The sequence below is a fragment of the Phoenix dactylifera genome, unplaced genomic scaffold (genome assembly GCF_009389715.1).
Source record: "Phoenix dactylifera cultivar Barhee BC4 unplaced genomic scaffold, palm_55x_up_171113_PBpolish2nd_filt_p 000051F, whole genome shotgun sequence".
NCBI classification, from domain to species: domain Eukaryota; kingdom Viridiplantae; phylum Streptophyta; class Magnoliopsida; order Arecales; family Arecaceae; genus Phoenix; species Phoenix dactylifera.
In genome coordinates, this window is record NW_024067670.1 from 1,923,996 (window position 1) to 1,950,620 (window position 26,625).

Here is a 26,625-nt window from a genome sequence, read left to right on the forward strand (position 1 = left end):
GTTTGAGGATGTGCAACTGTAGAAAATAAGAGTTTTGTTCCTAGTTTATTCCACAAAGTTTTCCAAAAATGATTTAGGAACTTTACATCCCTATCACTTACTATTGTTCTAGGCAATCCATGCAAGCGCATTATCTCTTTAAAGAACAGATCAGCAATATGTGTTGCATCATTGGTTTTAGAGCATGCAATGAAATGTGCCATTTTACTAAACCTATCAACAACGACAAATATACTATCTTTGCCACCTTGAGATCGAGGTAATCCTAGCACGAAATCCATTGAAATATCAGTCCAGGGTTGATTAGACACAGGCAAAGGTGTATAGAAGCCATGGGGCATGACTTTAGATTTAGCTTGTTTACATGCTATGCACTTATCACAGACCGATTGCACATCATGCTTCATGTTAGACCAATAAAAATGCTCATGCAATATTTCTAAGGTCCTTTTTATCCCAAAATGTCCCTTCAATCCACCACCATGACTTTCTCTAACTAGCATTTCACGCAAGGAACAAACAGGCACACACAACTTATTTTTCTTAAACAAGAAACCATCATGCCTATAATAGTCCCCAAAAGCATGTTTAGAACAAAAATCCCATACTTGGCCAAAGTCAGAATCATTAGCATATAAGTCCTTTATAAACTCAAAACCAAGTAATTTAGTTTGCAAAGAAGTAAGCAATGCATACCTTCTGGACAATGCGTCAGCCACTTTGTTTTCCTTACCATTCTTGTACTTGATTACATAAGGAAACATCTCAATGAATTCCAACCACTTGGCATGTCTTTTTTGAAGCTTACCTTGAGATCTTAGAAACTTCAAGCTTTGATGGTCAGAATGAATTATGAATTCCCTTGACCACAAGTAGTGTTGCCAAGTTTGCAAAGCTCTCACCAAAGCGTACAACTCTTTGTCATACGTGGAATAATTCAATGCTGCCCCATTAAGCTTTTCACTAAAGTAAGCAATTGGTTTAGAGTCCTGCATTAGTACGGCCCCTATGCCAACACCAGATGCATCACATTCAATTTCAAAAGCTTTATCAAAATTAGGCAAACAAAGCAAAGGTGCATTGGTCAATTTTTCTTTTAATGAATTAAAAGCTTCCTCATGCACTTCATTCCACTTAAACACAATATTCTTTTTAACAAGTTCATTCAAAGGTGCAGCAATAGAACTAAAGTTCTTTACAAACCTTCTATAAAAACTTGCTAAACCATGAAAACTTCTTACCTCATTTGCATTCTTAGGTGTAGGCCATTCTCTAATTGCCCTTACCTTCTCCTCATCCACACTTATTCCTTTCGAGCTTACAACAAAACCCAAAAACACAATAGATTCATGGCAGAATGAACACTTTTTAAGATTAGCATATAATTTGTTTTCTCTCAAAACATTAAGAACAACATGCAAATGATTAACATGTTCATCTAAGGTTTTGCTATAAATCAAAATATCATCAAAATACACTACAACAAATTTCCCAATGAAAGAACGCAAAACATGGTTCATTAACCTCATGAAGGTGCTGGGTGCATTAGATAAGCCAAATGGCATCACCATCCACTCATATAAACCATATTTTGTTTTAAAAGCAGTTTTCCATTCATCACCTTCTTTCATGCGAATTTGATAGTATCCACTCTTCAAATCTATTTTAGAAAACACACACGAACCATGCAATTCATCAAGCATATCATCCAATCTAGGGATAGGATATCGATACTTTACAGTGATTTTATTTATGGCTCGGCAGTCCGTACACATGCGCCACGTCCCATCTTTCTTCGGAACCAAGATCACAGGAGCAGAACACGGGCTAAGACTCTCCCTCACAAATCCTTTTTGCAGCAACTCATCTACTTGCCTTTGAATTTCTTTTGCTTCCTCTGGACTTGTTCTGTAGGCTGGTCTATTTGGGATTGAAGAACCTGGAATTAAGTCAATCTGATGCTCAATACCTCTTGTAGGAGGTAATCCATGGGGAATTTCTTCAGGAAAAATATCACCAAATTCCTGTAACAAAGAAGCAACCATACTAGGCAAAGAAGAATTGAGTTCGTTAGTGAAATAAACATCCTTGTGTATGAGCACAAGTAGCTGCTCTTTTGCTAACAAGGCACTCTCAACCTCTCTTTTGCTTGCAAATGCACTCACTCTCTTTTTTTTCTCTTCTTTGGATTCTGATTTATTCTTTTCTTTCGTCTGCTCACTCTCTTTTTTCTTATCTTTCCTCTCTTTTTCTTGAATGCTCAATTGCTCCTCTCTCAACTTACACTCTCTTGTAATTCTGATTTGATCAGCATAGGCCTCGGTTGGTTGGAGAGGTGTTAAAACAATAGTGTGATTGTTCATAACAAGAGTGTATCTATTTTTGTACCCATCATGAATAACCCTTCTATCAAATTGCCACGGACGCCCAAGAAGTAGATGTCCAGCATGCATAGGTGCCACATCACAAAGAACTTCATCCTTGTATTTACCGATGGAAAATGAAATCATCACTTGCTTAGTCACCCTTATGTCTCCACAATCATTCAGCCACTGAAGTCTATATGGATTAGGGTGCTTTAATGTGGGCAAACTCAATTTTTCAACCAACAAGGTGCTAGCAACATTAGTGCAACTCCCACTATCAATGATTAAGCTGCATACCTTGTCGTTTATATGGCATCTTGTATGAAATATATGCTCACGTTGCTCCTCATTACCACCCGCCTTAGGTTGCATGTTGAGAGCACGCTTAGTAACAAGCACATCTCCAACAACAGGTTCAGTAACTTCAACATCACTACAATCCTCCAATGGTGGCATGTCATCATCACTTGAGCTCACACTCTCTATGTCTCCATTATCCAGCAGTATCATGGCTCTTTTATTTGGACATTGAGAAGCAATATGTCCAACTCCTTGACACCTGAAACATTTGATATCACGAGATCTAGAGGATGAATTAGTTTCCATTTTACCTTTAGGTGCAGCAATCGAATTTTTGGCCTTTGCATCTTCTTTTGGCTTTGACACAGATTTGTTATTTTGCCAATTCGATTTCCATGAGGAACTAGTAGTAAATTTGGAAGTACTCTTAGCTTTCAATTGCCTTTCCACTAGAATAGCTTTGTGCAGCAAATCCTCCATCTCTATATAATGTTGCAATTCTACCATATCAGCTATCTCCTTCTTTAAACCTCCAATGAATCTAGCCATAGTTGCCTCTCGGTCTTCTTCAACATTGGCTCTAATCATGGCTATTTCCATCTCCTTATAGTAATCTTCCACACTCATGGAGCCTTGAGTTAGACTTTGCAATTTTCTGTGCAAATCTCTATAGTAGTGGCTGGGTACAAACCTTTTTCTCATGACAGCCTTCATCTCATCCCATGTACCAATAGGCCTCTCCCCATTTCTACGTCTACTAGTCACCATTTGATCCCACCAAATACTAGCATAATCATGGAACTCAACAATGGCTAGTTTAACCCTCTTCTCCTCGGAATAATTATGACATTCAAACACATGTTCAACCTTTCTCTCCCATTCTAAATATAATTCAGGATCATTTTTACCTTGGAATGCAGGGATTGTCATCTTAATACTTCCCAAATGACTGTCTTTTCTTGATTCATCTCTTTGCCTCCTTCCATTACTTCTTCCATCCGAATACTCCTCTTCTTCTTCTTCTTCAAACATCCGCCCCCTCAAAGGTTTGAGTCTGCTTGGTGATTCCAAATCATTCATTCGTGCACCAAGCTTAGTAAGTTGATCAGCAATGGCTTTCATCCATAACTTCATATCAACATCTAGTTGTTTACTACCTTCACTACTCATCTTTGTATGCTGCAATCAAAAGATTAGTATAAACAGAATAGGTCCTCACACACTCCTCTCTCTGGTGGACACTCTTTTATGGCTTTTTCTTGATGATGATCTCACCCTCTTGCCTTTTACCACTTAGCTTCACCTTATGAGCTCTTAAATAAGAACCTTTTGGATGTCTCTACACAACAGGAAACAGTAAGGAGTCGATGATAATCTTAGGGAACAAGAACTCGCAAGGAACAATTTAATTGGAACCAACAAAGGGTTCAAGGAAGGTTTGAATTGAGAACAATTCAATGGAAGCGTTAAAGAACCCACAAGAAAATTAGAAGCAAAATCTGCCCCGAATTTTTTCTTTCTTTTTTTTTTTTCCTTTCTTTTTTTCTTCTTCTTCTTTCTTCCTTCTCTTTTTTTTTTTTTTTGAAATAGCAGAACAGAAAGGAACAAGGACGATGACACAAACCGATTAAAGGATGATGTCACCAAGGATATAGAGATAAACAACAGCGGAACCCCTTTTTTTTTTTTGAATTAAACAAGATAAACACACAAAGGATAGATAACACCTGATTTCAGGAACCGGGCTCTGATACCAAATGATAAGAGCACACTTCGGACCGTCCTGGAAACAGGTAGAGAATGAGGAACCTGACCCTAACCGCGACCTGCCGATAGAACCAAAGTTATCAAAAGAAGCGTGACCCTAACCGCGACCTGCCGGTAGAACCAACACTATCAAGTTCTAATCCAAGAACAAAGGTGAAGCTCTCACATAAGAGAAACCCTCAAATTTCATTCATGCGTTCTCCCCCTCTCAAGTACAATCAGGTGCTATTTTAAGGCTGAAATGGCTTCAAAGAGAAGCAACTCCTAGGAAATTACATAGCACTACTTGTCATGCATTTTCCAAGGCTGCATTTACCAAGGCTTGGAAAAGATGCATGTTACACCTACTCCTAGAAAAGTAACCAGAACTTAGAAAAAAGATTCCAAAGTAATTATAGTAACTTTGGGAACTACAAGAAAGTCTGAATGTGACTTGGGGAATACAAAACATCATCTGAAATATCACCCCAAAAGTATGCACGAAAATCCAAATATAATAGGAAAGTTGGCCTTCCCATGAATGCTTCTTGTCATGTGATTTGGACTTTCCAAAGTGTTGTCTTCAGGTTGGACTCAAAGCATCTTCACCCAATTGTATGAAAGTGACCCAATTAGCTGCAGCCTCTATCTCACGTTGGTCTTCTTTTCCTTTGATTTTTATGATCAGGCTTTCCAAAGCTTGTTTCATCCTGTTAGTCTTGGCCCTAGTCATAGGACCTTCAATTCCATGCAAAGGATCTTTAGATGGGCTGGTTGCGTCTCTATCACTATGATTTATGGACTGTTATTGTCAATGGACCTCACACACCAACTAAGATTATAGATGGCATCACCTTATTCAAACCTAAAATTGAATGGGATGACTATGATAAAAGAATGTCTCAGCTGAATGCAAAAGCCATGAATATTCTTTACTGTTCTTTAGATGCAAATGAGTTTAATCGTATATCTATTTGCATGACTGCTAAAGAAATCTACATGACTGCTAAAGAAATCTGGGATAGGTTGGAAGTTACACATGAAGGCACTAACCAGGTCAAAGAATATAAAATCAGTATGCTAGTGCATAAATATGAACTATTTAAAATGAAAAACAATGAGTCTATAACTGAAATGTTTACTAGATTCACTGATATTATAAATGGCTTGAAAAGCCTTGGTAGATCTTACTCTAACAGTGATCTTGTTCGAAAAATCCTTAGGTCTCTTCCTAGAGCATGGAAAGCAAAGGTTACTATCATTCAAGAAGCCAAATATCTCAACTCTCTCCCACTGGAAGAACTGTTGGGTTCCTTAATGACTTATGAGCTTTCAATGAAACAGAACCTTGAGGAGGACGAACCCAAGAAGCGCAGAACCATTGCTCTTAAGTCCACTCTATATGAAGATGAGAGCGAGGATTCTGAATCGGATAACAGTGAGAAAATGGTCCTGATTACAAGAAGGTTCAGAAAGTTTTTCAGAAGAAAAAGAGAAAACTTTAAGAAAAGGCCTGTAATCAAGGAGGAGCAAAGCAAGGAAAATAACAATAAGGAGCAATATATTTACTATGAATGCAAAAATCCATGACACTTCAAAACTGAGTGTCCCTTATTAAAAAAGGCTTCGAAAAGATTGAGGAAGAAAGCTATACTGGCTACTTGGAGTGACAGTGATGACTCTAGCTCTGGAGAAGAAGAACAGCAGTAGGAAGCTGCAAATCAGTGTCTAATGGCACACGAAAATGAGATATACTTAGATACTTAATATGATTTCACTTTTGATGAACTTTAAGATGCTTTTTCTGAGCTAATGATTGAATATAAAAAACTTAGCTTAAAGAATAAGAAATTGAAAATTAAGAATCAATCCTTGGAAAAAGAAAATGCTCTGCTTCTGAAAAATGAAAAGGAACTGCATGAAGAAAATCAGAAGTTAGCTAAAGAAGTTGATAAACTGAAACCTATAGTAGATAAATTCGCCCTAAGTTCTAAAAAATTAAATTTAGTTTTTGAAAGTTAGAAAGTTGTCTATGATAAGGGTGGATTAGGATATAATCTATGGAGAAAATAGAAATCTCTGAAAAATATGTCTGTAAAATCAACTTATGCTCAACCGAAATCTGCACTAATTAAGTTAGACAAACTGAAATAGAAATACATTGCATGCAATCCAAAAAGTCAAAATCTTGTAAGTAATGTTTCAATTAAGAAGATATGGATTCCAAAAGGAAGTATTATTACTAACCTGCAAGGACCCAAGAGAGCTTGGGTACTTAAGATAAAAGCCTAAATTCTGTTTTGCAGGAGCGTCTATCATCCCATGAATCAAACAGAGATGGTATTTGGATAGTGGATGCTCCAGACACATGACAGAGGATGAATCCCAATTCATGTCCCTCAAAAGGAAAGATTGAGGAATGGTTACCTTTGGTGATAATGGCAAAGGCAAAATCATTGGTATTGGTAACAATCGGATCACTCCAACAACTTTTATTGAAAATGTTTTATTAGTGGATGGATTAAAACATAATTTACTAAGTATTAGTCAATTATGTGATAAAGAATATGTTGTGACTTTCGAATCATCTATGTACTTAGTTTCTAGTACCAATAACAGTGGTATAATATTTACTGGACATTTTTTTTTGGATAAAGGTAAGTGTGTATATATCCAAATTGAAGAAATGACGTACAAATGCACAGGGGCATGCCCCAGAAATCAAAGGCTAGGAGGGCATACCCCACTAGCCACAACAACTAACTACAAAGCTCGTAAGAACAAAATGACAAGAGTGTCAAAAGATATCATCAGAGAATCCCCACGAACTGTGAAACCATCTATTAGCAGGAGATGGAATCACACCCCGTGTGAGATTAATCCGAGTCATAATACAAAAAGTAATCTCTCTCAGAAGAACACACTCATGTGTAGGGCCATCACCATGCAAACGAGCATTACATTCCCTCCAAATGTAGTAGACCGCAGCTGCCACCATAAGCTTTGTAGTTCAACCCAAGAGTGAACGACCATCCATGTGAGAAAGCCAAGAGATCGTATCCATCAATCTACGCGAGGCCCACGGTATATTACACTTGGCACAAAGAACGGACCAGATGCGTTGAGAGAATGAGCACTCAAAAAATAAATGATCCACATCCTCATGCCCACCCCCCACACAAAACACATTGGGCGACCTAAATAATGCCAAGGCGTATAAGCTTAGCTTGAGTATACAAGGCATCCCGGATGGCTAACCAAAGAATAAAGGACATCCTTGGAATAGCTTGGCTATACCAAACAAGCTTCCACCAGTCCACTCTACTACTGTGACGCGGGCGCAACGACTCCCAAACACCACGAACAGAGAAGGAACCCTTCGGAGCATCAATCCACTGCAAGACATCCGGCCTTCTGCTATCTGGCCGGAATGAAGTAGGAGTACTACTAATGAGCTCAAGCCATGCAGGGGAGCGAGAGATAAGCCAGTGCCACTCCTGGCCGTCAATAATAGCCTCCACCTTGGCATTCTGCCTAAGGCCAGAATCATAGATAAACCTTTCCCCAAACACCTCAATAAGAGGACCAAGGGGATGCCAATGGTCAAACCAAAGTGAAATACTACTCCCATTGCCCACTTGATATCTCATCTTCCATCGGACAAGGCTGCGAAGACTAAAAATCTTCCGCCAACTCCAAGAGCAATCCCTAGGGCATTTGATCTCCCAAATACTTCTGCCTCACAAAAGATAAGAGCGAACCCAAGAAGACCAAAGAGAGTTACCATCATCATTACAAAGAGCCCATAAGTGTTTGGTCATGGCTGCCCTATTCCAAGTCACCATGTTCTTAATGCCCAAACCCCCTTCCTCCTTAGGCAAACAAATATTGTCCCATGCTACCTTCGCACCTCTAGTGCTAAGCTTACAACCCTTCCAAAGGAAAGAGCGTAAAGTGGATTCTACCTTCTTAATAATTGATTTGGGCAAGATGAATAAGGAGGACCAATAAACTTGGATGGAAAACAAAATAGATTTGATGAGTTGTAATCTACCTGCAAAGGAGAGAGCACGGCAAGTCCAACTCTTGGTTTTGGCAATAATCCGGTCCACCAACACCTTACAATCAGTTGCCTTTAACTTAGTCGTTATTGTAATCTACCTTACAATCGACCCTTTTGGTTAAAGAGTCGACCCTTTGAAGTTATCACAGTAAGAGCCGTCTCAATATCTTGAAGTCTCGACCCAGGATAAACATGTATCGACCCCTGAATTACATGAGTCGACCTCTGTACTGCTGGGACCACTGTCACGTACGATGGGATTTCAGAGTTAATCCCAACAACGTGCGGATCGGTCTACCGAAGATAACCGATCAGCCTTCCTGGCATGGGTACCTAGTCTCTATGACTTAGGTCACGCCTAACAACAATAATGCAGCGAAGCACAAAACCAGAAAACACCACGAAGGAGAAGGAGAAATATAGGGGAAGAGAACTTTATTGAATAACCACTCAACTGATTACAATAAGCTCTCCTGGCCTCTCCAGCTCTACCGGATCCCAATCCCTCCCCTTTGAGGGTCCTCTTATAGAGGAGCAACCTCCAATTACAAGTCCCCCACGAACTCAACTTCCCATGCACAAGATAAGGATGAATTATAGATAAGATAGGAAAACCCCGATTCCCGCAGGATTCTGCGCAATCAGATAAAACAGCCAAGTTCGTGTCCCAAACAAACTCGGATTACCATGAAACTGGATTTGTTGGATTCGGGACGAAACACCCTTCTAGATGGCACCTTTCCCACTTTGAACAGACTTCAGTAGAGTTCCTGATAGAGATCAAGGGGCTGGCCGAATGGTTCAAGCTAATTCCAAAGATCCATTACAAGGAATTGGAGGTCCAATGACTAGAGCAAGGGCAAAACAAATGAAAGAAGCTTTATATGGACTAGTCATGGAAATTCAAGAGAAGGAGGCTGCTCTAGAAGACTCTAAGGCTTCACCAAGATTGATCACTTATCTTTACATAGTAAATGCTGAAGAACAAAGCTTGGAGCCATTAAACAAGGCTGATCCACGTGGAGATGCTATTTAGGCCCATTTCGTGGGTACTTTTGGGCTTGAGTCTTGTTGTGTTCCTAATTACTTGTACATGAAGTTTTGACTTGTCAACTCGTTTTTTCTAAGTTATTCATGTACTTCGTAGTTAGGAACCTTGAAAGTTGTGTCATTTATTATTTTGAAGTTGTAACTTGGAAGTTGTGACTTGGAAAACGTTTTTTACTTATTGCCTTGGAAAGGGGATGATGTCCTTTCCAATACCTTAGTTTGAAGCCTATATAAAGGCTGCCACATGTAACCAAAGGATTATTATGAATGAATTAAAGTGTTGGCAAGTTTTGCTATGCTCTCTTGTGTTCTTGGATTAGAATACAAAATTCTGACTTATCAAAGGGAGTGATCAACCTTTGTGGCATCTTCAAGGATTAGGGTTTTAAGGACTTAGTTTCCTTAGAGTTCTAATCTGATCTCCTACAACTTGTTTTCTAGCGATCTCGGGGCAAGTATAGCAAATTGATTCAAGGGTTCCTAGGGCAGGTCTCCTGGTGGGTTCTTGTCATTTGGTATCAGAGCTTTGGTTCTAGAAATCAGGTTACTTATCCTTTATCATCTTTGTTCCTTTGTTCTTATTTTCTTTCTTTAAGTTTCTTTGTTCGTTCTCTTATTTCTGTTCTTTTCAGTTCCTTGTGTTTCTTATTTTCTCTAATCTGTTTTGTTCTTTAATCTTCTGTTACTTAGTTTGATTCAAAAAAAAAACGAAAAAAAAAGAAAGAAGTTTATTGATTAAGGGGCATTAATTACAAGGCTGTTTCACTTGTTGCAAAGCTGAAGACCACTTGTTGCAAGGTTGTTTCACTTGTTACAAGACCGTTTTACGTATTACAAGGCTGCTTAGCCTGCTCTTATTTCTTCTTGCTTTCTAGTTGTTTCTATGACATATCCTTTACTTCCTTTTGAAGTCTTCTTATGTTCTTGATCCTTTAAGACAATTTTTCTTGTGAGTACCATTTGCCTCATCTAAGTCCTTAAATTCTGATTTTTTGGAGATTTGCCACCATCCATCTGATCGCTCTTTGTGATTTGTTGATTTTGATTCTTTTAAGAACATAAAGAGGGCTGGCTTGAGTGGTAAAAGGCAAGAGGGTGAGATCATCATCAAGAAAAAGCCATAAAAGAGTGCCCACCCGAGAGAGTGTATGAGGACCTATTCTATTTATTCTAATCTTTTGATTGCAGCATACAACCAGATGTTGATATGAAGTTATAAATGAAAGCCATTGCTAATCAACTTACTAAGCTTGGTGCACGAATGGATGATTTGGAATCACCAAGCAGAATCAAACCTTTGAGGGGGCGGATGTTTAAAGATGATGAAGAAGATTTAGATTATGAATCTAACTCTAGAAGGGAAAAGAAGGCCGATGATTCAAAAGATAATAATCTGGGCAGCATCAAGATGAAGATTCCTATCTTTCAAGGAAAGAATGATCCCGAACTTTACTTGGAATGGGAGAGAAAAGTTGAACATGTGTTTGATTGTCACAACTATTCAAATGAGAAAAAGGTGAAATTGGCAGCAGTTGAGTTCACGGATTATGCAAGCATATGGTGGGATCAATTGATGATTAGTCGGCGAAGGATTGGAGAAAGGCCAATTCGGTCGTGGGACGAAATGAAATTGGTGATGCGCAAGAGATTCGTACCTAGCCATTACTATAGAGATTTACATAGAAAGTTACAAGGGCTGGTTCAAGGCTCCATGAGTGTGGAAGACTATTACAAAGAAATGGTGATGGTGATGATTAAAGCTAATATAGAGGAAGATCGAGAGGCTACCATGGCAAGATTTATTGGAGGCTTAAACAAAGAGGTTGCTGATGTGGTTGAATTGCAACACTATGTGGAGATGGAGGAGCTGCCATCAAAATAGAAAAGCAAATCAAATCCAAAGGATCCAAATCGGGTTTAGCTTCTAGTTCCACATGGAAGTCTAATTGGAAGGATAACAAATCTGCCTCAAAAATAAAAGAAGATGCAAAGCCAAAAGATTCGGTTGCTATTTCAAAAGGTAAAACCGAAACTAACACTTCTTCTAAATCACGTACTGTTAAGTGTTTTAGGTGCCAAGGATTTGGGCATATTGCTTCCCAATGCCCAAACAAGAGGATTATGATTATATTGGAGAATGGTGACATTGAAAGTGCTAGTTCAAGTGAGGATGAGATGCCACCCTTAGAAAATTGTAGTGATATTGACATTGAAGAACCTATACATGGAGATATGTTGGTGACAAGAAGAGCACTAAGCATCCAACCTAAGGATGATGGTGACAAGGAGCAACGTGAACATATTTTCCATACTAGATGTCATGTGAAGGGAAAGGTATGTACCATGATTATTGATAGTGGAAGCTGCACTAATGTTGCTAGTACTTTGTTAGTAGATAAGCTGGAGTTACCCACCATGAAGCATCCTAATCCATACAAGTTGCAATGGTTAAATGAATATGGAGAAGTGAGGGTAAACAAGCAAGTGCTCGTTTCATTTTCAATTGGCAAATACACAGATGAGATTCTTTGTGATGTGGCACCAATGCATGCTAGTCATATTTTGCTTGGACAACCATGGCAGTTTGATAGGAAGGTTACACACAATGGATACAAAAATCATTATTCTTTTATGATGAACAACCACACTGTAGTCCTAACCCCTCTCAAACCTTTGCAAGCTTATGAAGATCAGATTCGGATAGTGAGAGAGTGTAAAAAGAGAGAAGGTGAGTCCGAGAGGAAAAATGCAAATGAAAGGAGTGAGATTGAGAGCAGAGAGAAAAGTATTCAAAAACAAGAGAAAAGTAAAAAAATGAGTGTGTTTGCTGAAAAAAATGAGGTTAAGAGTGTTATGTTCTCAAGACATCAACTACTTGTACTTATGTACAAGGATGTTTATCTTTCTACTAACGACCTTAACCCCTCCTTGCCTAGTGTTGTTGTGACTTTATTGCAGGAATTTGATGACGTATTTCCAAAAGAGATTCCTAATAGACTACCACTCTTAAGAGGCATTGAGCATCAAATAGACTTCATGCCCGGTTCTACCATTCCAAACAGACCTGCATATAGAGCTAATCCCGAAGAAACAAAGGAAATCCAAAGGCAAGTGGATGAGCTGGTGCAAAAGGGAATTGTCAGAGAAAGTCTTAGCCCATGTTCAGTTCCTGTCATCCTAGTCCCAAAGAAAGATGGAACATGGCGCATGTGTGTGGATTGCCGAGCCATCAACAAAATAACAGTTAAGTATAGACATCCTATCCCAATATTAGATGATATGCTTGATGAATTACATGGCTCTTGTTTGTTTTCTAAAATTGATTTGAGAAATGGCTACTATCAAATTCGTATGAAAGAGGGAGATGAATGGAAGACAGCATTCAAAACTAAATATGGATTGTATGAGTGGTTAGTGATGCCTTTTGGTTTAACTAATGCACCTAGTACTTTCATGAGATTGATGAATCATGTTTTGCGTGCTTTCATAGGTCAATTTGTGGTAGTTTACTTTGATGATATTTTAGTCTATAGTAAGAACTTGGATGAACATGAACAACATTTGCATGCTGTTTTTAGCAAATTGAGAGAACACCAATTATATGCTAATCTTAAGAAGTGTACATTTTGCATGGAATCTGTTGTATTTCTTGGTTTTGTTGTTAGTTCTCAAGGTATTAGCATGGATGAGGAGAAGGTGAAGGCAATCAGGGACTGGCCTACACCTAAGAATGCGAACGAGGTAAGAAGTTTTCATGGTTTAGCAAGTTTTTATCGAAGGTTTGTTAAAAATTTTAGTTCTATTGCTGCACCTTTAAATGAACTTGTTAAAAAGAATGTTGTTTTTAAGTGGAATAATCAACATGAACAAGCTTTCACTGATTTGAAAGATAAGCTAACTAATGCACCTTTGTTAAGTTTGCCTAACTTTGATAAAGCTTTTGAAGTTGAATATGATGCATCCGGAATTGGAATAGGAGCTGTTTTGATGCAAGATTCCAAACCAATTGCTTATTTTAGTGAAAAGCTAAGTGGGGCAGCCTTGAATTATCCAACATATGACAAAGAGCTTTATGCATTAGTGAGAACTCTTCAAACATGGCAGCATTACTTGTGGCCGAGGGAATTCATCATTCATTCTGATCATGAGAGCTTGAAGTTCTTGAAATCCCAGGGTAAGCTTAATAAGAGGCATGCTAAGTGGTTGGAGTTCATAGAAACATTTCCTCATTTCATCAAGTACAAACATGGAAAAGAAAATATCGTTGCTGACGCGTTGTCTCGAAGGTATGCTTTACTTACTACCTTGCAAACTAAGTTACTTGGTTTTGAATTGATTAAGGACTTGCATGCCAATGATTCTGATTTCTGCCAAACATGGAATACATGCGAAAAGAGTGCATTTGGTGAGTATTATAGGCATGACGGATTTCTATTTAAGAAAAATCAGTTGTGTGTGCCTATTTGTTCTATTCGTGAATTGCTTGTCAGAGAAACTCATGGGGGTGGTTTGATGGGACATTTTGGTGTGCAAAAGACTTTAGATATCTTGCATGAGCATTTTTATTGGCCTAACATGAAGCATGATGTGCAAGCTGTTTATGATAAATGCATTACATGTAAACAAGCGAAATCTAAAGTTTTACCACATGGCTTGTATACACCTTTACCCGTGCCTAACCAACCTTGGATTGATATTTTTATGGATTTTGTTTTAGTATTACCAAGGTCTCAAAGTGGAAAGGACAGCATATTTGTTGTTGTTGATAGATTTAGCAAAATGGCTCATTTCATTGCATGTTCTAAAACCAATGATGCAACACATATATTGCTGACTTGTTCTTTAAAGACATAGTTCGTTTGCATGGTTTGCCTAAGACAATTGTTAGTGATAGAGATGTGAAGTTCCTAAGTCATTTTTGGCGCACCTTATGGAATAAATTAGGAACTAAACTCTTATTTTCTACTGTTGCACATCCTCAAACGGATAGACAAACTGAAGTAGTTAATAGGACACTCACTATTTTGTTACGTACCATCATTCTAAAGAACTTAAGGCAATGGGAAAAATGTTTACCGCACATTGAGTTTGCATACAACAGAACTGTTCATTCTTCTACTTCATTTTCACCTTTTGAAGTTGTATATGGCTTTAATCATTTAACTCCCTTGGATATTCTATCTTTGCCTACTAAAGAACATGCTAATCTTGATGGAAAGCAAAAGGCAGAATTTGTGAAGGATTTACATGCCAAGGTTCGGGCTAACATTGAAAAGAAGAATGAGCAATATGCTAAGCAAGCCAACAAAGGACGTGTAAAGATTGTTTTTGAACCTGGTGATTGGGTCTGGGTGCATATGAGGAAAGAACGGTTTCCAACACAACGAAAATCCAAACTACAGCCTAGAGGAGATGGACCTTTTCAAGTCTTAGAGAGGATCAATGACAACGCCTACGAGCTGGATTTGCCAAGCAACTATAGTAATATTAGTGCTACTTTTAATGTTGCTGATTTATCCTTATTTGATGTAGGTGATTCGAGGACGAATCCTTTCGAGGAGGGAGGGATCAAGGGGCTGGCCGAATGGTTCAAGCTAATTCCAAAGATCCATTACAAGGAATTGGAGGTCCAATGACTAGAGCAAGGGCAAAACAAATGAAAGAAGCTTTATATGGACTAGTCATGGAAATTCAAGAGAAGGAGGCTGCTCTAGAAAGCTTGGAAATGCTGAAGATTGATCACTTATCTTTACATAGTAAATGCTGAAGAACAAAGCTTGGAGCCATTAAACAAGGCTGATCCACGTGGAGATGCTATTTAGGCCCATTTCGTGGGTACTTTTGGGCTTGAGTCTTGTTGTGTTTCTAATTACTTGTACATGAAGTTTTGACTTGTCAACTCGTTTTTCCTAAGTTATTCATGTACTTCGTAGTTAGGAACCTTGAAAGTTGTATCATTTATTATTTTGAAGTTGTAACTTGGAAGTTGTGACTTGGAAAACGTTTTTTACTTATTGCCTTGGAAAGGGGATGATGTCCTTTCTAATACCTTAGTTTGAAGCCTATATAAAGGCTGCCATATGTAACCAAAGGATTATTATGAATGAATTAAAGTGTTGGCAAGCTTTGCTATGCTCTCTTGTGTTCTTGGATTGGAATACAAAATTCTGACTTATCAAAGGGAGTGATCATCCTTTGTGGCGTCTTCAAGGATTAGGGTTTTAAGGACTTAGTTTCCTTAGAGTTCTAATCTAATCACCTACAACTTATTTTCTAGCAATCTCGGGGCAAGTATAGCAAATTGATTCAAGGGTTCCTAGGGCAGGTCTCCTGGTGGGTTCTTGTCAGTTCCCGAAATGCCCCTCAAAGTGAAAGCGCGTGGAAACAGCATTACAGCCACGTCTTCTAACCATACACATTTTCAGTTACAAAAACATATCCCTTGCCTTCTGGAGGCTTATGCCACGTTCTTCCATCAGTGGCACACATTTCCATGCATCCCAATTTTTCGGATTCAATCCATGCTTCGAGATAAGCCCACAATGTTGAATCAGTCTCGTTGCATCAGCTTTCCTCCTGATGACGAACCAGCATGTATTCTCAACAATACATGCCTTGGAGCACGTGCCCACGGCCCCATGCTCTTGGGTATTTCTCCTAGATCTTGCACACGTTTCCCTAGGTGATCCTAGGGCTCAGATTTGGTCTCCAAGTTGCCCAAATCTCTAGAGAGCACCGTCAGACCTCGAACCCGTCCAGCGACCTGATCTGGTTTATACCTTGATCCGTGTCCGGTCCAACCCCGATTCGAGGAGCCGTGACACCCTCCCCCACCTATGCCGAAGTCGCCCCTGACGAGGCTAGGCGGTACTCGTTGATGATGTCCTCGAACTGCCATAGTTCGTCACCATATTCCCAGCTTGCTTCTGAATCTGATAGTCCTTTCCATCGGACTAAGTATTGCACACGGTTACCCTTTTTCCTGTCTGCCTTGATTTCAGAAACCTTCTTGGTGTAATGAACTCGTACGACTACTGGAGCTTGCCCGCTTCGAGCCTGAGAAGGGTCAGTTGTGTCCTCTCTGAACGGTTTCAACAAGGACACGTGGAACATCGGGTGCACTTTCAGCTTGGAAGGCAGCGACAATCGGTATGCTGTCTCTCCAATTCAATGTGTGATGATGAAGGAACCTTCATACCTCCTCACAAGTGCTTTATGGTAGCCCGACTTCAATTTCATGTGATGGTAAAGCTTCACCAATACCCGATCACCAACCTAAAATTCAGCTACCCGCCGCTTTATGTCAGCCCACTTCTTCATCCGTTTGGTCGCCTTCAACAAGGAGACCTGAATCAAATCTGTATCCTCCTTTAGATCCCTCACGAACCTGGAGGCGGTCGGACTACGTCCCATGTAGTCCGCTGCGATACTTTCCGGAGTGTCTGGTTGCAGCCCTGTAATCACCTCAAACGGTGATTTACCTGTCGACTCCAATCGCTGTAAGTTGTAGCTGAATTGGCCTTGGTCCAAGAGTCGCACCCAATTCCGCTGGTTGGCACTCACATAGTGCCTCAAATACATCTCCAATAATGCATTGGTTCGCTCTGTTTGGCTGTCGGTCTGAGGGTGGAAGGCCGTGGACATCCTCAGCTCCGTTCCGAGTATCCGAAATAACTCCGCCCAGAACCACCCCGTGAAGCGAGCATTGCGATCAGAAATGATACTCCGCAGTATCCCCCAATATTTCACCACATATGTGAAGAACAACCGCGCCACGTCCTCCGCATGGAAAGTAGTAGGTGCTGCAATGAAGACTCCGTACTTCGAGAAGCGATCCACCACTACCATGATAGAGTCGTTCCCATCCACTAGAGGTAGCCCGATGATGAAGTCCATGGAGACACTCTCCCACGGACGCTCTGGTATAGGTAATGGCTCCAACAACCCCACAGGTCGTCGATGTTCAACCTTGTCTTGTTGGCATAGCAGACAAGTGCGAACATACTCCTCGATGTCATCCCACATCTTCGGCCAATAGTAGTTATGTTCTATGAGAGCTTGGGTCCGATGCACCCCCTGGTGTCCCGCCCACATAGAATTATGGTGTTCTCGCAGCACCTCGTACCTCAGCCCTCCGCCTGAAGGCACATAGACACGTCGCCCCCTGTCAAAATCAGCCCTCCTTCGGTCCAGAAACGGCGCGCCTTGCCGTCTTTGATGAGTCACCCATGGAAGTGGCCCATTGATCCTTCTCCGTCTCGGTCTTGACCATCTCCATAAGGTTGCTTGCTGGTCCGGAAAAGGAAGAGACTGCAGCCAGCTATGCCTTCCCACTCAAAGCATCAGGGACTGAATTAGTTCGGCCCGGCTTGTACTCAATGTCGAAATCGAATTCAGCCAGAAACTGCTGCCATCTCGCCTGCTTGGGGGTGAGTATTGGTTGGGTCTGAAAGTAGCTTGTGGCCACGTTATCCGTGCGCACCATAAACTTAAATCCGAGGAGGTAATGACGCCAGGTTCGAAGACAGTGCACAATCGCAGTCATCTCCTTTTCATGAATCATATACCTGCGCTCGGTGTCATTCAACTTTCGACAATTGTAGGCCACTGGGTGCCCTTCCTGCATGAGCACCCCTCCAATGGCGAAATCGGATGCGTCGGTGTGGACTTCAAAAGAAATAGAAAAGTCCGGTAGCACGAGGATCGGCTCCGCCGTGACCGCCTGCTTGAGACGATCAAATGCCTCCTGACATTGGTTTGAACACCGCCATGGTCAATCCTTCTTTAACTTCGAATATCCGGTGATGAACCTTCTATAGTAAAAGAGCGTAAGTGTGTAACACGTGTAGGTACCTCCCACTCGGCTATGGCTGAAATTTTTGAGGGATCCATCATGAGCCTTCCATCCCCAATGATGTGCCCGAGGAATAGCACCCTCCGCTGCGCAAACACACACTTCTCCCTCTTCACAAAGAGTTGGTGCTGCCGTAGGGTAGAGAAGACTTGCCTCAGGTGTGCCACAAGCTCATCCAACGTCCGGCTGTACATAACAATGTCATCCAAGTATACTACCATGAATTTATCGATGAAGTCGTGGAGTACACGCTGCATCAAAGCACAGAAAGTTGCTGGAGCGTTGGTGAGGCCGAAAGGCATGACAAGTTACTTGAAGCTCCCGTACCCTGTCACACATGCAGTCTTCTCAATGTCCTCCTCCGCCACGCGAACCTGATAGTACCTGCTGCGAAGATCCAACTTGGAAATCCATCGTGCCTTGCCAAGTAGATCGAACAAATCATCAATTCGAGGAATGGGGTACTTGTTCTTCACCGTGAGCTTGTTGAGGGCCCTGTAGTCGATGCAGAGTCTCAACGAACCATCGTGCTTCTTCCGAAAATGTACCGGTGCTCCATACAGACTCTTCGAAGGTAGAATGAACCCGCTGTCCACCAATTCTGTTAAATGCCTCCTCAGCTCCTGGAGTTCAGGTGGGGCCATCCTATATGGTGCTTGAGCTGGTGGACGTGCTCCATGCACCAAATCAATCCAATGATCAATTTTTTTTTTTGGTGGCAATTGCTTGGGTAACTCGGGGGGCATCACATCCTCGAATTCATTGAGAACACCCTCGATGGGTGCTGGAATCTCCTCTCCTTCCAATAGCTCATCCTCCTGAAGGGACGCGATATATGTTGGAAGTCTCCTTCTCAGCCCCTTTGCAAGTTGCATCGCCGATAGGACTCGCTGTGGAGTCCCTTTAACTCGCTTCCCTGGAACTATACAAGCTCCACTTGGATTCAGGACCACCACCACATCTGAATCCAGCTTTATCATGGCTTGTAGCTGGGTAAGCAAAGACATGCCGATGACCACCTCGTAATCGTCGATCGGGGCGACCACCACTGTCACCCGTCCGGTTCAGGTGCCCAATTGGATCTCAACATCCTTCGACGTTCTGCTCGTAGCCACTTCTGCGGAGTTGACCGCCTTGAACGTGTGTTCATCATGTTCAATCTTCAGATTTAACCTCTTTGCCGTAGCTAGGTCCACGAAGAAGTTAGTGGCACCCGTATCAATGAGTGCCTGGAAGGTGTGACCACCAATGCAGATAGGTGCATAGAGCAGACCTCGTGGCCTCTTGGCCTTCAGGGCATTGAGACTGAGTGAGCCCATCCTTTGGTCGGTCTCTTGCTTCTCCTCCACTGCCATAGATGCTATCTTGCCCCTTAATGGACAGTCCTTCACCTTGTGCGGTCCATTGCAAATATAGCATAAGATAGTGCTGGTACCTTGCGCCACCCCTTTGCCCTTCGTTTGGGAAGCCCCTCCACTCGAGGAGCCCGGATTTGAGCCTTTTTTACCTCCTTTGTGACCTGATTTCGCTCCCCCACCATTGCCCTGTTTCGATGCTTGGGCTTTGGAAGCTGTGGGTTGAGTCTTGAACTCGATGAGAGCCTCCGCTTGAGCTATCGCCTCGTTTTTTCTGGCCCACGGTTTGAGCCCGTCAAGGACAGTGAAGGAGAGTCCTCGTTGCTGAGGTCTGGTACCTCCAACAACAATTCGCTGAACTCCGCACACACTCACGCACATCGCACTTTTGCATGAGTCGCCGTAGTCGTGCTCGAGCATCATCCTTAGCGAACGCGGGGAAGAATTGCTTTCGAAGTTCAGTTTGGAACTGTACCCAAGTGGTGATTGGAACAGCCCCTCACTTCACATCGTCAGCCCGACGTCGCCACCAAAGCATCGCCACGTCCCTCAAGAACATGGCCACCGTGCTCACCTTCATGGCTTCCTCACTCACGCCGGTAACCTGCAGGTATTGTTCCACGGCGAAAAGAAAGTTATCCACCTCCTTCGCAGACCGTCGTCCGCAGAACTCCTGTGGCTTGGGAACATCAAGCTTGTGCAGGGGGCACATAACCTCTCTTGCGACCTCCATTGTCAATGGAGAAGAGGATACGCTTGTGGTGGTACTCTCCTTTAAAAGGTCAACCACCTGACTTTGGAGAGCCTTCACCATGATCTCCAACTCCTCGTTACGCCGTAGCACATCCTTATAGCGCCGCTCCATATCGAAGAAAATCTGGTTCAGCTGAGCGGTGATTTCACCTCGGAGGGTTGCGTCCCTACCCTCAAGGTCCTCCATCCGCCCTTCAACCTCAGTTATTTGGGCCTCGCACCTCCATAATCGATTGTCGGCGGAGATAATCGAAGATGCAATACGTAACCCATGTAGGGAATCATCAACTGGATGTGCTCCACCCATCGCCGTGCCTCCTCCTAAGGCTGGATTGGGATCCACGGTCGAGGTTGATGCGTCCGCCATTCCCACCATGGAAGTTACCTTAGAGGTCGTCTCCTTCATTTCTGGTATGGCTCTGATACCAAGTGTCACGTACGAAGGGATTTCAGAGTTAATCCCAACAATGTGCGGCTTGGTCTACCGAAGATAACCGATCAGCCTTCCTTTTTTTTTTTTTTTTTTTTTTGCTAAAGAAAAGGGGTAGGGGGGAGGAAGGGACAAGCCCACCCCCGCGTAGCAGCCCCACTGGGCCCCCGCCCCGCCAGGAGAATGTTCGATGCGGGCAGAAATGGCCGTGTGTTGGGCACCCCGACCGGTTTTACTCATACCCTCCCCACCCGTAGGCCCGGCTCAGCTACTCCTCTGAGCTCTGGCTCGAGTCCCACGTGTGAGTACGTCACACCCGGCACCACCCCGGCTACTAGCGGTTCAAGAGCGGTCCTACACCACAAGTCCAAGCAGTGGCCAAAGTAGTGAGCTCTGGTCCACAATTTAATCGTCGCCGCAGCGATTCGAACTTGGGACGTTGTGGTTAGAATTGCTGCCCAGTACCACTAGGCTTCCTGGCGTGGGTACCTAGTCTCTATGACTTAGGTCACGCTTAACAACAATAATGCAGTGAAGCACAACACCAGAAAACACCACGAAGGAGAACGAGAAATATAGGGAAAGAGAACTTTATTGAATAACCACTCAACTGATTACAATAAGCTCTCCTGGCCTCTCCAGCTCTACCGGATGCCAATCCCTCCCTCCCCTTTGAGGATCCTTTTATAGAGGAGCAACCTCCAATTACAAGTCCCTCACGAACTCAACTTTCCATGCACAAGATAAGGATGAATTCTAGATAAGATAGGAAAACCCTGATTCCCGCAGGATTCTGCGCAATCAGATAAAACAGCCAAGTTCGTGTCCCAAACGAACTCGGATTACCATGAAACTAGATTCGTTGGATTCGGGACGAAACACCCTTCCAGATGGCACCTTTCCCACTTTGAACGGACTTCTGTAGAGTTTCCGAAATGCCCCTCAAAGTGAAAGCGTGTGGAAACAGCGTTACAGCCACGTCTTCTAACCATACACGTTTTCAGTTATAAAAACATGTCCCTTTCCTTCTGAAGACTTATGCCACGTTCCTCCATCAGTGGCACACATTTCCATGCATCCCAATTTCCCGGATTCAGTCCATGCTTCGAGATAAGCCCACAACGCTGAATCAATCTCGTTGCAGCAGCTTTCCTCCTGATGATGAACTAGCATGTATTCTCAATAAGGCTTGGAGCACACGTTTCCCTAGGTGATCCTAGGGTCCAGATTTGGTCTCCAAGTTGCCCAAATCTCTAGAGAGCACCGTCAGACCTCGAACCCGTCCAGCGACCTGATCTGGTTTATACCTTGATCCGCATCCGGTCCAGCCCCGATTCGAGGAGCCGTGACAATAGAATACACTCAACAACTTGCTAATCTTCTCAACTTTACCCCACTCCTCTTTAGATGGACAATGCTTGTATTAGAGTCACTTAATTTCAAATAAAGAAAGGCACGACGGTAAAAGAGAGCACTATCTAGCATCAAAAAAATTGAATTCCATCTTGTAGGAACATCTTGCCTTAAGCCTTTTTTACTTTCCAAAGAAACTTATCTAACACATTCCAAAAATTTTTGTTTCCGAACTTGTGAACCTCTCACATATTTAATACTTTCACGAATTTTAGAGATGGGTTCATCTATCTCTTTTAATCCCTCTTGTACAATTAAGTTAAGAATATGAGCACAACATCGGACCTGAAAGAACTCACCATCTAGTAAAGTGCATTGTTCAAATTAGGTTGGATCTTTAGCATGTCAACAAAAACATCATTTACTGATGCATTATCCAAAGTCATGCAATACAATTTCTTTTCAATCCCCCAATCAATCAACAAATTGTAAATTATTTCACATAAAGATATGCCATTGTGTGGAGGAGGCATGAAGCGAAAGTTAAGAACTTTCTTTTGTAACACCCATTCATCATCAATAAAATGGGCAGTTAAACATAAATACCGATCGGTAGTAATGGAGCTCCACAATACTAATTTTTCCCCCTCTTTTTTATATAATTTCAACAAATCAACCTTTACAGTATTCCTTGATACTAACTTGGTCTCCTCATGAACATAAGCAAATAAAGATCTAATGCCTTCATACTCAACAAATTGGAATGGTAGATCATGCTTAATAATTGCAAGTGTTAGCAATTCACAAAATTTGTCAGGATAAAACTTAGTAGAACACATTGATATGGACCCTTGAGCTTGTGATAAGATCATCTGTCCTATGTCACGGTTCTTTCTGCAATTCTTTAAATAACGTTTCAGATTTCCAGTCCAAACCTTACCACTAAACGAATATTCTGCACCACACTTTATACACTTGCATTTTTCAGTTGCTTCATTTATATGATAATATTAAACAGGGGAAGTCAATTTTCTTTTACGTTTTTCATATGTGGAGTCACATACTACTACATTAGAACCTAAGGGCGTCGATTCATTTGCCCTATCACCATCACTCTCTAACTCTATATTCACGAACTGTTTATCCATCTATATTATATAATTTAAAATTATATCAAAATACCAATTTAGAAAGAAAATAATTTGTGTTGCCCAATAGACAACCCAGGAGGGGGGGGGGGTGAATTGGGTTATGAATAATAACTTTAGTTTCTATTCGAAATATCAAAGGAGATTATGAAACCTTTCTTGATTTTAATCTAAGAGATAAATCTTAACTATAAAGAAAGCAATGGTAACGTGATACTCAAGGAACCACAACACAAACACAATAAGTTTTATAGTGGTTCGGAGCCAACCCTGCTCCTAAGTCCACTTCCCAAATTCTTTTGGAAATTCCACTATAATCTCCCTGATTTCAGTCAGTTGTTTTACAAGCTCACAACTTAACTTGTTGTTTTTACGAGATCACAACAAACTCGGTCGATTTTTACAGGATCACCGACTACAACCAAACTAATTATTTTATCCGGGATTACAATCTAACCCAGTTGGTTTTTCTTGGTTCACCAACCATAACCTATCTTGCTGGTTTTACATTGGTTCACCAACCAACCTTGTTCCCCTTAATTCAATCTCCTGATTGAATCAAGTATACTAACAAAACATAAAAGTTATATAGTTACAACATAATAAAATCAATATTAAAGAGAAGAAGCTTTCAAACAAATTTTATGTTGAAGTAGGATGTGGCTTCTTATTTTCTGGATCTTCTCTTGAATATGCTGGTGGTTGAGGATCAGTTAACCAAGCCTTGAATGAGAGGAGTACTCCTGAATTTGATGTTAGGGCAATTGCTCCTCTTTTTGCTTTGAGAAAGGCTTCAATCCTTTTTGGTGGATATAAACTTGAATTCTCTTCAATGGATACTTTGTTCTTGCCTCCTTTCTCCTTTTAAACACTTTTCAGATGCCTCCTTTTTGAAAACTAGCCGTTACAAAAGGTGAAAGAGCCATTCTGACTCAACTGTGCAACCTGACAATATGACCGTTGATATTGGAGTCGACTCGCGCGACTTGGAGACGGCTCGACTGTAGCTGGAGTCGACTCATGTTCTTCAGGTGACGACTCCCCCACTTTATCTTTTAAAAATACTTACCCGGCTATCCTCCAGGAGTCAGCTCGTGACATTCCAGAGTCGACTCGCCAAAGGCGGGAGACGGCTCACGTCTTTCAAGTGTCGGCTTGATCTCAGAGTGTTAGAAACTAATCGTTCTATCTTCTCTTGTTGGAATCGACTCACGTCATCTGGTGTCGGCTCGCCAAAAGTTGAAGACAGCTCGCGATCTTTAAGTGTCGACTCGATCTCAGTGTGCCAAAAACTAATCTTTCTGCCTTTTCTTATCGGAGTCGACTCATGTTATCTGGAGTCGGCTCACCAAAAGTTGGAGGCGGCTTGCAATCTTTATGTGTCGACTCGATATTAGTTACGCAGAAAAATAAATCTTCCATCTTTTTGTTGGAGTCGACTCGGTAACAGTCGGAGTCGACTCGATATCAGTTAGGTTGAAAAATAAATCTTCTATCTTTTTGTTGGAGTTGACTCGGTAACAGTCGGAGTCGACTCGGAATCAGTTAGGTTGAAAAATGAGTTTTCTGTCTTTTTTCTGAGGTCGACTCAATCTCAGGTGGAGTCGACTCGCGCTCTGAACTTGATAATTCTGCTTTCAGCCAATCTATCCGGAGTCGACTCGCCCAACCTGGGTGTCGACTCAAGGTCGTGCCAGATACAATCTTTTGTGCCAGAGTCGACTCGCAAAACCTTGGAGTCAACTCGAGTTCAGGACCTGATAAAAATGGTTCCAAACATTTTAATAATTGATCTTTCTAATTCTGAACCACTTTTCTAAGTCATTCTAATGTATATAGGAGTATATTCCCTGAAACACTCACTTGAATTCATTAGTATAATATAAAATATACTCAAGTATTTTGGGCTCATCAAAATCAAATATGGGAACAACAATCACTCAACAATCTTCCCCTTTTTGATGATGACAAAACACTGAGTATATGCAACTAAATTTACACATACTATGAGTTAAGTCAGAAGGAATTAGAATGAATTCAATGTTCAATAATTTTGTTTATAATAAACTTTAAAACTTAAGACTCCCCCCTTTCATTTGGAATTGTACAAGCAATCATAATATGCAATTAACTATTTTGCTTATATTAGATAAATGAGTCTCGTCTTTATATTCTTTATTTATTCAAGGTCTTCTTGGTCTGAATTAAAATATTAGAGCTTGATTCAGCCAATGTATCAGAGCATAGTGAAAAAATATAATTAAAACTAATGTTTGACCTTTGACCCTAATCATTTTCATCCCAACATATTTTCATAATTTCTTCTTCCCCTTAATCATAGCTTCATCTCCCCCTCAAGCAATGCATAGAAATTTTTGATCTTTCTTACTTTCTTCTTCCCCTTTTTATCATCAGCAAAAAGAAAAGTCAAGCATAGGGAATACTTTGCATTCATAGTAAGTGAAAGTGAAGAAGATGCGCAAGTTGAAGTACTTAAAAGGAAAGTTCTTTGTATTGCAACAGATTACAAGACGTTGCACTATAAAAGAAGATGATTACATTGTGCATCAAAAAGAAACATCAAAATGTAGTTTACTGCACTACACAATCATAATCACTCAGAAGAGAAGAAGAGCGAAGTCTGCTGGTTGATGGTCTAGATGAGGTGATTTCCATGAGTTTCTGAACTGCAGTATTGCATTTGCCAAGATCCAGAATAATTTCAAGGGAGGTCTCTTGACAGGTTTTCCTGAGCTTAGATATCCTCTGACTGTTTTCATTAAGCTCACCAAGTAATTTATTGGCCATTTGTTCAGCATTCTCTTGGAGTTTCCTTAAATGCCTCTTTACAGACTGCTGCAACTGCCTTGTGGTGTCTTCAAGATCCATGAATCGTCTATACTATCCTTGCAGAAGACATCTGAGACTAAAAAGCTCGGCACCTATATCAGCTACCATCTGAGTGAGAGCAGCAGTGGAGGGTAGGATGTCTGTGGAAGGTCCTCCACCAAATGATCCATGAGATGCCATCTCATCAGCCAAAAGGGATGCTAATCTGCGCAACTAATCCTCACTCAGTGCAGGTGGAGAGGGAAAAGAAGATGGCTCAGGATGTGTTGTTGTAGGTGCATGGATGGAAGGCGAAGAGGATATGTCAGGGGAAGCTGTAGGAATATTGGGGTGTGGAGCAGAGGAGGAAGCAGCAGT

General features: G+C 41.3%; 1 protein-coding gene and 1 pseudogene across 1 annotated transcript; both read right to left on the minus strand.

Moving 5' to 3' along the window:
• Nucleotides 1–1,139: 1,139 nt before the first annotated feature.
• Nucleotides 1,140–3,801, minus strand: LOC120104632 (the record flags this gene model as incomplete). Its single annotated transcript, XM_039116115.1, has 2 exons — nt 2,664–3,801; nt 1,140–2,024 (listed from the first exon to the last, which is right to left on the minus strand). Coding segments are annotated over exons 1-2 (2,022 nt in total), but the record flags the coding sequence as incomplete, so codon positions are not given.
• A 27-nt stretch (nt 3,802–3,828) lies between these two features.
• On the minus strand, nt 3,829–8,062 carry LOC120104633 (annotated as a pseudogene).
• Between the last annotated feature and the right edge of the window lie 18,563 nt (nt 8,063–26,625).